Raw genomic sequence first — 12,008 nt, forward strand, 5'->3', positions numbered from 1 at the left:
ATCATTCCAGACGAACGACTTGTATTATGACCATTCCAGAAGAATGGCTTGTATCATCCTGATATATATTCATGAATTATTAATGCATATTTTACAAATTGTAAGTTGAATACACTGCATAGATTAAAGCCTCGAAGAGCAAAACATGAGTATAGCAGTGATCAACGAGATGCACGTCTACTGCATAGCAAATGATATGGATTGAGGTCCCAGAAGGACAATCCATTAACATGTCAATTTTAATATGGTGCAAGCCTAATGCGTAGCAAATTATATGGTTTAAAATCCCAGAAGGACAATTCATTGGCCGAAAATGAAAAGAGGCAAATCCATTACAGATGAGAATGAATGTAAAAGAACAAACCCATAGTACGAACCCCAAAAGATGTTAACCCTGAGGGTTATACATGGGTGTTCGGAATAAAGAGGAATGTACTCACTTTATATGACATAATGTTTCTAGCAGAAACAAGAAATGTTGGGGTTCTCCATGTTTACAGATGCACAGAGCATATCGCCAAAAGTAATTCTCTAAAGATGTACAAGTAAAACAAATAGTTGGGTTAAAGCTATGTAATGTGTCATGAAGTGTAATCCCTAAAATAAAAGCCTTGAAGGATTGAAATTGCATAAAGTAAGTCCCTAAAGGGCATGTGCCTGAAGTGCAAATTTTGTACTCAATACTAATATGTATAAATTGCCTCCATGAGTACATTCATTATGATATGGTTGCAACACATTACGACTCCTTAAGAGTTGATAATTGATCAAAATTGCTGAAGAGTTAATACTTGGTTAAACATCCCGAAGAGTTCAAGAAATATTTGTCTCGGCCAAAAGATCGAGCATTATGCCAACGAGATTCTTGCTTATACTAAGAAAGTATTGAAGCATTTTTATATGGGATATTCGTTGGCATTTAAATGATTTTTCGGAAGTATACTGGACTGGATATTGTATTTTTCAGATACAGCTCAGCTCCATCACCACCACTTTGGGATTATGTGAGGCATATTTGGTGCTATCTCCTCATAACACCATATACACATATTCTTTTCAAGTGAAATAGCCCAGGTTTTGTTGGATATGCGGACTATGGAAATTTCAATGGTTTAGTGACGTTGCTGCTGTAATAAATCCAAATCCAGATGTTGTAGTCCAACAACTAAAACTCTCTTTTGGACCTCCACCAGGATTGGCATGGCCATATCAGGAAAAACACTCTTATTGTACAAATAGCTGGAGTACCTAGACAGGCAAAGATCCAGGCTGGCCAAAGGGGAGGAGCCTTCGCCATTCAAGAATAAGGAGTTCCAGTTCTTCCAGCAGGTCCAACACCAGTTCATGTTCCCTAGAACCAGCGGCCAACAGCAGGTCTAGTAGTCCAACAGCTAGCACTTTCACCTATTCCACGCCCAGAGGTTCTACATGGCTAGCTAGTGGCACATTTGCCTGAACAACCAGTCGTGTTGCCTTACAGACCTAGAAGCATGGATCCCAATCCATTTCCCCCACTAACAAGAGGCAGATGGGGAATTAACCATTTTGCCAATAATGACAGGAATAGGCTGAGGTGAAGAACATAGGGAGGAGGTCATACCTAGACTATACATAATGGAGTAGAGGGCTAAACACAATCAGCCAGAACTGGGACGGAACTTACCTCATGTTAACACTTTGAATGACATGGGAGCACTCCAAAGGATGATTAGAGAGATGATGGATCCTGAGGCCATAAGATGAGATAGGCCCATTTATAGGAAACCATATCCAGCTTACATTTATCATATGCCTCTTCCCCCATATTTTAAAGTACCAAAGTTCACTATGTTCAATGGAGAGGATGCTCATGCGTCATCAGTGGAACATATGGGCAGATTTTCTGTCCAGTGCATAACTATAGAGAATAATCCCCTATTGAAGGTTAGGCTTTTTGGAAATTCCCTGTCCAGACAGGCATTTACTTGGTATACCATCTTACCAGCCTATTCTATCCAGACATGGGAACATATGGAGAATGCATTCCACGACTACTATTTCAGAATTCAGCACCATTAGTGACCTTGTTGCTCTTAAACAGAGTGAAGATGAACCTGCCCATGATTTCATCACCAGGTTTAGAAAGCTCAAAATGAAGTGCAAAATCCCCATGGAAGAAAGACATTTCATCCAGATGGCTCAGACCGCCCTCAAGATTTCTCTGAGAAAGAGATTAGATGGGATAGTGTTTGGAGACTTGGCAGAATTGGCAGATAAGGCCTCCAAGTATGAAGAATTGCTAAGGGAAGAGCAGCAGAAGAGAAATTCTTCCAAAAGGCATATACTACAAGACACCATCTTCCTGAGTCCATTTGGTTGAGGTAGAATCAGAAGAAGGCTAAGATAGTTCAGAGGAAATTGAGGTAGCAGTAGAAGAAATGGCAGAGTTGAAGCACCCTATTAGCTGCAAGGCTTTGATCAAACCACCAAAGGATCAAAAGCCACCGCCATTTACAAAAGGGTTTGTCCCAAACAAACCAGCATAAAACAAGGTCTATTCTTTCTATTTAACCAAAGTTGACGTTCGGTTTGATGAGATGCTCCAACAAAGGGTGATCGAAACGCCTCACAAGTTGCCTAAGCCAGAAGAACTCAAGGGCAGACAGTATTACAAATGGCACAACTCTTGTAATCATTCCATCAACAGTTGTATTGTTTTCAAAGACGTCATACAAGAAGGAATAACGGCAGGAAGGCTCAAGCTGGTTGAGAAACCTCCTACAGTGACAATAGACCTTTTTCCTCAACCTCAAGTCAACATGGTCAATTTAAAATGGCAAGAACAGGAGAAAGGCAAGCTGATAGTGGAAGTCAGTCCTAACATGGGTAAAAAAGTCACAAAGGAGGTGAATCAAAAGCCAAAGGCTTCTATTTCAGTTGGGATAGTTCTGTGCAGCAGGTGCAAGTGCCAATGCAAGCTAGAAATAGCGTTGGATGAGTAGAAACAACTCATATCGAGTGTTTTTAACAAAATCAGAGCATCACACCAGCAGACATCAGTTCCAACTCAAACGACATGAAAATGTTTAAATGGGACGGGTTGGCCCGACATGGCCTGTTTGACACCTCTAGTAAGCATTGTCAATTCATTATCGCCTCAACACGTGCCACGTGTTCCAACTATATATCATGAAAATCTAGCAAGTGATTCGTGACGTGATGCTCCAATGCCTGAGCTGACGATAACACAGTTTACATAATGTTATTAATTTATGCATTATAATATAGGTGGACAATTTTTTTTTCATGACAGTTGGACTTTATTTTTGGGTTTCTAAAACATTGTTGTCATTGAGAATCATCATCAATTTGGCGTGGGACAACATTCCATTCACTTGCGTGTATTGTAGTCATAAGGAAAAAAAAACATGTAATTGAGGAACTATTTGTGTATTAGACAGACCATGTAATTATTTTGTCCTCATTGAATGAAATAGAGTTCAATTAACTTGAGAAATTTCAGTCTTGAATATGTTATTTTTATATATTCGCAAGTGTATGCAATGAAAAAATATTTTTATTTATATTATACATTGTGTATATAGTTCTTGTTTATTGCTTTTTTTATTGTTTGTATAGCCCTTTATTGCCTTTGTATTGCTCCCATATCACCTTTTTGTTTCAAGTTTGTATTCCAATTATTGTGAAATAGACGGTATAATGTGGAATATTGAACTCGTACCATTTAAAAAAAAAAGGGACCCAGATCAGCCGCCACGTTAGGGCTAGACTAGTGGTAGCAATTCGATGCAAATCCGATAAACGACTCGAAACTCATACGATTAATATTGCGGGTAAAATTTGAATCAACCCGCCATACACGTCTATTAAACAAGTGGATTTCAGATGAACCTGCCAACCTGCGAAATGACCTACCTAACACGTTTATTTTTTAATTTTTAATTTTTATTAATAATAATAATTATGTGTCCTGATGTGGGCGGGGACGAGAATTCCCCTCATATCTTGGAATTGCGCTTCTGTTTTGGTTTCAATTCTAATTTGGATGATCTAGAAATCTTTATTTTCTGTTCTTATGTTGTTTTAATTCTGTAAGCTTTTAAGTTTCCCAACTTTCTAGGGTGAAGGAATTGGCACGTATTTGTTGTGCTTGGTGGGTCTTCCAAAGTGAGGCGAAGAATACAGAGAGTTTCTGTTTCCTCTGAATGCTTGGTCTGTCTAAGCCCCTTTTTTCGTCTTGAGGCTTCCTATTTATAAGCTCCTGCAGGATGCTTGACCTAAATAGCTTTCCTTCTTTAAGACCTTCGTTTGTGGAATTCTGATTTGATTTAAAATCAATTCCAATAATTTGGCAATTTAACCAAATTATCTTCGATTGATTGACTTGATTAATATTTGATTTAAATCAAAGTCAATCACAGAAGATTCTTTCCTTTAATTTTGTCTTCACTTTGAATCATTTGATGCACTCCGTCAGATGTCGACACGTGTCACTTTTGACAACTAATCCGATTTTGATGAGTCATAAGCCACATGGGCGAATTATGAGGCCCACAATTCAATCCACCGTACCCTAATTATTTTTCTTATCTAATAGAATTTATTGCGCTAAAATTTCTTTGTCTACACTTGGTACACAAAGAAGTATGAAATTGTTGAATTTATCCTATCACATTACTTGAAGATATAGATTCAAAATAACTTGTTTATTCGTGTTATGGTAGTTATAATTATTTATATAAAAATTTTATAATATAAAAATTATTTTTAAAAATGGGGTTAAATTGATTGAATTCTTGTTGAGATTTCTTCATAAATTATCCTTTCTTCATATAGAAGAAAAAAAAGTCAGTAGCTAGATATGGTTAAGGGGCATCAAATGCATATGGTGAGCTACAACAATGGTCAAAGATCCTAACATAACTCGGTTAATAGATAATTGACCATGCTACGACATCGTAGGGTTTATCATGACAAGGGCTTTTACTCATGGAGCTATATTTTTATTAGACCATAAAAAAGCCAATAAGGGGCATACTTGGACAATTCATCTCTCTCAACTTGAATCCCATGAGGATGGCCTTGGAAAGTTTGAACATAAGCAAGAGGGATTCATAAATCCTCTAGACGTAGAACGCGCAGGGCCTTAAACCCTCGAACTATTTTTCCGCATGACCTTCCTTACGATGTGGTCACTGTAGTAGAGTTTAACCACCAAGTTTAGGAAGGATTGGTATGGTTCCTCTACTCCTGGGACTCTAGAATATAGAACTATGAATGAAGAAAGGCATGAGAGAAAAAGCATATTGGCTATTGATAGTCCCATATGTTATTGGTGAAATGATAGAATCCATAAAAAATATTCAACATGCTATAGAAGGAATTTCATAGGGACCCTATGAGAATTTAGAAATACAATACTTTGATAGCAAAAGGAATCCAGAATGGAATGATCTTGAATATCGATGTAACTACCTATCATATTTGTTTAGTTTTTTTTTCTTTGGAATAATTATATTTTACCCATTCGATGTTTAAACTATGTGTAGGGCTCCCTTGTGTCTTTTTCTAGAATTGGGTGGGAAGGTGTGGTACTCTTTTCACTCGATCAGATTTTCCTCCATTAGTAGGTTTTTTTATGACTAGGTTTTAATTGAGGCCACTCTTAGGGGCTTCTGTGAGTTTTTTTTTCTTCCTAGAATTGGTGATTGTATTTGATTGTTTCTTCAGTTAATGAATTTGTTCTTTCTTCTTGATAAATAAAAAAAAAAAATTATGTGTCAATTTAATACCTCATGTTAAAAAGTTGGAATGTGAGACCTGAAATCTAGTTTTTGGTGTAATGTTAGACTAGGCTTCATCATTTGGTCGAAAAAAAGCCTGGTCCTGCCCGTTATGGGCTTTGAGATGGCCCAGCCCACCTTGGGTTGGGCTAGGCTTGGGTTTGAGTGTCTGAAGCGCAGCCGGCCCATAAGCTTGGCCCGATTAAGCCCAAGAAAGTCCGGTCCTGCCAGTTCACAAAAGCCCTGCCCGTTAGGCCTGCATACATATATAATTATGTATAAATAAGAATTTAGTTTTAGGATTATATCACTTAAATCACATATATAATTTGTTTCATTTCATTTACTTTTCTTTACTCATTTCTAGTTTATAATTGGATGATTAACACATTAATTTGTGTCAATTATTAATTCGACAATTATATATATATATATATATATATATATATATAAAGAGAAACAACATATCACATCACCAAATATAATCATATCACGAAACATAATCGTACGACCAAATATAATCATGCTTTTCTTGAACACACAAACAAATATTTGCATATTTATTCATACCATCCTTGAAAAAAAATATTTTTTTTGATACTTATTATTTTTTAAAATGCATTACGGTCTAATTATGTAATAACCTCAAAAATAATACTTAGTTTTATTATTTTTGTAGAAAATCTTATTAAGTTGTGTGACTTTATTGGGTGTTTTATGAATTTGGTTTGGTGTGAAAATATTGGAATTAAATGAGTTTAATCTCAAATTTGGACTAAAATTCCCTTATGATTAAGTTTATGATTTTTTTTAATGAAGTAGACCCATTTAGGCCCGGTACGGCCCATGGGTCGGACTTGGGCTTTGAGTTTTCTAAAAAAAACCGGCCCGGCTCATTGACTAGCCCTATGTTAGACTAACACCACCTTAATGTCCAAATATGCAGACTAGGATAAAAGACTGCCAAACCCAGAAAATGGACCCAAAATAGCTCACTTAATAAAAAATAAAAAAAATAAAAGCTGAAAAATTTGCATAAATACCACCTAAACTTTTAGTCATGTGCGTGATTATCATATGAACTTTCAATTTTTACTATTAACCACCTTAACTTTGCAAAGTGTAGCAATTTAACGAAAATCTTAATAGAGTTACACGTAGGTGGTAAATTGCTACACTTTATAAAATTTAGGTGATTAATAATTAAAATTAAAAATTTAGGTGGTAATTGCGAACATTCTTAAAAGTTCAGGTGGTATTTATACAAATTTTCTAAATAAAATTAATTGTTTAATTTGAGAAAGATGCCATTTCTACTAAAATTTATCCAGATGACAAGTTTGCAAGAGTTTATGTGGAGCTTGATTTATCCAAACTTTTGGTTCCCAGGTCATTAAGAGTAGGCATTTTTTTTTTTCAGAAAACCTCGACGTAACGAGGAAAACTTACAGTAAAGTATGAGAACCTTCCTTTAATATGTTTCAACTATTGCATTGTTGGACACGGAAGAGGCCATTGTCCTTCTGCTGCTCTTATGGAAAATCTAAATTTAGAAGATAAGGATGGTGTTGATTCTGTTATGAATGTGCCATGGTAAAGGAGAATTTGATAGCACTTGAAAACCCGTATACCGCTGTCTGTGGAATCATGTGTATGTGCATCAATATAAGATCAAGTTTTTTTTTTTGGATCAATGGGTTTGAATTTTTTTTTTCTTACTTCTCTTATGAAATTTTCAAAAAGGATAATATTTCTTCTTTTCAGAATACCATTTCTAAATTGCTTCCAAATTTCGATGACAAAATGCATTTTTAAGAAGGTAGATAGTCTGATATCCCAAATTGTGCTAGCTTGTGTCCCTCTTCCGTTCCCTCTCTATTGGTTGAGTTCATCTACATTTGTATTGATCCATATTTTAACCAAGGATGGCCTTCTGGGTCCTCAATAGCCCTTGTATTTTGGTTGGCTATCACATGTTCATGTGTTTTTCCTATCTTCCACAAAAAAGAGAAACCCAAAAAAATATTTCAACGGTTCTAGCCAAGTGGAAAAAGGCATTGACTTGCAGACTAGTAGCCTCAAGTTTGAACCCCTATAACACCATAGTAGTGAGTGTGAAAAATCCCCCTCCCCTATAATTTAAACAATCGCTAATACTAAAAAAAACACTCTATTTTAGCACTAAAATAACTACACGAACAAGAATAACAATCACAAATTCATGAGCAACAATACCGCTAAATACACATGAAATGTCAAGACCACCCCTCATTTATGTGCATTTAGTGCTGATTTTGCTCATGAAGTTGTGATGGTGGCATTCTTACTCATGGTACCTGTTCTAGTCAAAGAAGGGTTCCAAAGGAGGAGGGATAATTGTTTAGTATCTAGAAGAACAATTGTGATAGACATATGTTTCATAAGGAAGTCATAAAATTAAAATTAAAACATATTGTGCTAAAATAAGCCAAGGCAATTGTATCACAATATTATTCCTGTATAACATTAAAACATATGGAAATGAAGTCTCCAAAGCTCTCTGCTCGTTGTATGTTGAGCAAAAGCATCTCCAATAAGTGCTGTTAAATAAATTGTCAACTAAATGCAACAAAGATATAATTAAATATATATATATATAAATAATATTTTAAGGTACCTCTTGTATAATTTTCAACATCTACCATCCTATGCCATTATGAAGATGATGAGTTGCCAAATCTCTGTTTCCATTCACATCTCCACTCTCATTAATCCTACTCAAATTATAAGCCCCAGCACTCACCAAATTGTAGTTTTGAGTCACTTCCTGCTGTTGCTGTTGTCCCTCAAGAAAATAGAAGCCACCATTGAAAAGATCCACCTTAGAGGTTGACATAGAAATATTATTGGCATTAAGAACTGTGTTCATTTGCTCATTGTTAGAACTATGCTGCATATTGGTGTTTGAAGTGTTGAGATGTTGCTGCTGTTGTTGAGAAGGGTCTTCTTCTTGTCTAGTCATGGAGTTCTTCTCCCCCTCAGTCTCCCTATACTTGTTGAGATACCCTTTCAAGGGTCCTACATAATTCTCAAATCCAAGGGTTGTCATGGCCCAAAGAAGGTCATCTCCATTGATAGTCTTCCTTTTCTCCCTCAGGCACTTGTCAGACGCTTCACCCGTGATGAAGCTTATGAACTCAGACACACACTCCTGGACGGTTTCCTTGGCCTCCTTTGAGATCTTGGCATTTGCAGGGAGGGACTTCTTCATGATACGGCTCACGTTAGCAATGGGGAGGAACTTGTCTTGCTCTTTGGAAGAGCCGTCTGAGACATTCCCAGACAAAGGGCTTCCAACCGGGCTGGTTTGGTTTCTTCTTCCACTCATAGAGTTAAGCTCAGAGTGATTGTGTGAAATAGAAAAGGGAAATGCAAGTGAAGGAAAATGTGTACTGGTTTTTCTTTTTCTTCCTTTTTCTTTCTTGTGTTGAGTGTTTGTTGTGGAATCTAAGGGGAAGAGTCTGGGGTTTTAAAGCTAGCAGAAGTGGGGGAAAAAGGAAGCAAAATAGATTATTGTTTATTTTATCTTTGGTAAAAAAAATTAAATAAAAAAGAGAGTGGAGAGGCGGTTTGATGTGGACAAAAAAGAAAAACAAACACTGGGAGATTAGAACAACTGCAAAGGATGGTGTGGGAAGGTGTGGAATCTTTGGAGGAAGAAGAAAAAAAAAACTACATGTGGTGTTAAATAATAACAAAAGAAAATAAATAATGAATTGATACTGTGACCTTTTCTGGTGTGGAAGTTCCATGGGACCAAGAAGAAGAATTGGAGGTAGGACATGAAAAATAAGCAAACTCTTCCCAAATATATGTATTGGTTCTCCTTTAATCTGTTTGATTTTCACTTGTTTGCTATATGCATTGCAGGTCCTTTTCCTTTGTACCTTTGACTATAATTTAAAATTCAAATGGAATGGCAATGGAAAAATAGAAAGCCTGCACAGGAGACCTTAAATTTGTTTGAACATGTCCAATAGGTGCAGTGTGTAATAAGCTATCACTGCCGGAACTGACCTCAACTTCAATTTCTTCCAGGCATGTCTTTCTTAACCTAGAGTTTGATCTCAACTACTTAATCAGAAATACATATATATATATATATATATCGCTTGTATGTAACTCTGCATCCGAGATCATAGGTTCGATTTTCCCTTAACATTAGTCGTATAAAAATAAAAAAAATAAAGAGAGCACAACCCATTGCACTGATGTACAAGTCACATTGCCTCTTTTCTCAAGTGTAATTTACTTGTATTGAATTAATTAATTACTTGCCTCTCTACCATTGACACCCCCTCCATCTACCCAATGGTTGCTGAACCAATAAGTATAAAACAGCTAAGTCTAGCAGTTGAGAACCCCAACTGCCTTAAGGCTTCCTGGCAAAAATAAAAACTTTTTTTAAACGGAAATAGCACTGTTTTGCTATCCTCTGCTAATAATACAATGACACATGGAAAATTTATCTCATGTGTCATTGTGTTATAGGCCGAGAATAGCAAAAAGTGCTACTCCGTTGTATGAGAATTTCTCGCCTTGTCAGCACCAGCCAGTGCACATAACACATCGATGTGACAGTTTACATGCCTTGTTGTCAACCAAGGAATCAGCCACATCATCAACCAGTTGGCCTTGTCTCTAGAGCAGCTAGGCCCTTCTTCAGTGCTAAGTAACAAATATAGGTGGCATATATCCTGAATAAAAGTTTTGGTACATTCATAGGAGCCAGAAACCATCCCATGTTCCTGTCTTCAACAATCTTTGGAGATATTTTGTTGATCAATTTTAGACTTCAATTTACTGACCATAATAAAAATAAAAAAAACTGAAAAATCTTTTGACTTCAATTTATACCAATGGATCATTGAAATATCTTCTGTTTTTCTGTAATGGAGGACTTGGTATCTTTGCACGGCTTAAAAAGGCAAAGCAAAAAGAGGGAGGCGCATATAATGCTTAGCTTAGCTCTATCTTCCTCTATGTCTTTCCAAGATTCCCTCTGTCACATCTATAGACGTAAAGACTATCTTCTGCCTGCCACTCTCAATCTCTCAAGACATGCAATTGGATCCCTCCAATCTCAGTTTAATTCAATAGCTTCCTCCTAATTAGTTAAACTTGCCTCTTAGTAGAGCTCTTTGTGCACGTTTAAGATTTTTCTTATTGTGTGAAAAGGGTCAGTAGCTCAAATAGTTAAGAGCAGTTACTCATGCATCCGAAGGCATGCTTTTTTTTATCACGTGTTCATCCGCTATTTCTTACAAATAAAGATTATTATTTATTAGAAATGAGTGCTCAAACTAATTAGGTCCTAATTACACAGTTTATCATGTAAGAGAATTGTAGCTTAAATAGTTAAGAATATTTACTATTTACTCTAAATCGTGTGTTCGATTGTCCTCTCTCTAATATAGTTTCGATTCTGAAATGTGCAAATCTGCTGTCTCCCAATCCATCATATTAAATTTAGCAAATGATGTGCTTGTACTTGCTTAGTTTAATAATTACTATACCTGTCGTCCCTTTTCTGTTCTTGGTCAAGTAATTGTATTTTAATTTCGTTCAGTTCATTGATAATCTCTGCCTATAACTTTTAAAAACAGTATATCTTACCATAAAAATCTGAATAAACTAAATAATAAGCATAAAAATACACTCAATAAATACCTTTTGATCAGGCTTGCGACAAATGGCTTCTTAAGGAACCGCCTCTCTACCTATATGCCTCTCTGTAATTTTGGACATGTCTATGTGCATGCTGACTCGGTGACTTGCAGTCCCGCTAGTCCCGCTAATGAACTGAAAAAATAATATGAGTTCATTATTCTACATTGGTTTTCTCCATCATTCACACGACAACTATAGCAATTAAAAAATTAGGTAATAGGGCTTGACAATTAAGGTTGCAGCAGGATCAATCCTGCATTATATTAAGCTAATTTGTACGAACACAAATTTTAAGCTCTATAATATATCAGATCACTTGTTGGGTCAATATATCTCGTAAAATTCAAACGGTATGTAGGATATAGCTCAATACAAGAATTCTATGATGAAGACCTTATATATAGTCCTTAGGTGAGGTTTTATCTCTTAGCCGTTTGATCAGATTAGTTAGTCTGATCCAACGATTAAGAGATAGAACCTTGCCTAAGGATTAAGTATAAGGCCCTCGCTATAAAA

General features: G+C 36.1%; 1 protein-coding gene across 1 annotated transcript; it reads right to left on the bottom strand.

Annotated features, from left to right (window-relative positions):
• Nucleotides 8,294–9,573, bottom strand: LOC18772244 (nuclear transcription factor Y subunit B-8). Its single transcript, XM_020566778.1, has one exon. The coding sequence runs from the start codon at nucleotides 9,148–9,150 to the stop codon at nucleotides 8,461–8,463; it is 690 nt and encodes a 229-aa protein (XP_020422367.1). The 5' UTR covers nucleotides 9,151–9,573; the 3' UTR covers nucleotides 8,294–8,460.

This window comes from Prunus persica, chromosome G6 (assembly GCF_000346465.2).
Source record: "Prunus persica cultivar Lovell chromosome G6, Prunus_persica_NCBIv2, whole genome shotgun sequence".
Classification (NCBI taxonomy): domain Eukaryota; kingdom Viridiplantae; phylum Streptophyta; class Magnoliopsida; order Rosales; family Rosaceae; genus Prunus; species Prunus persica.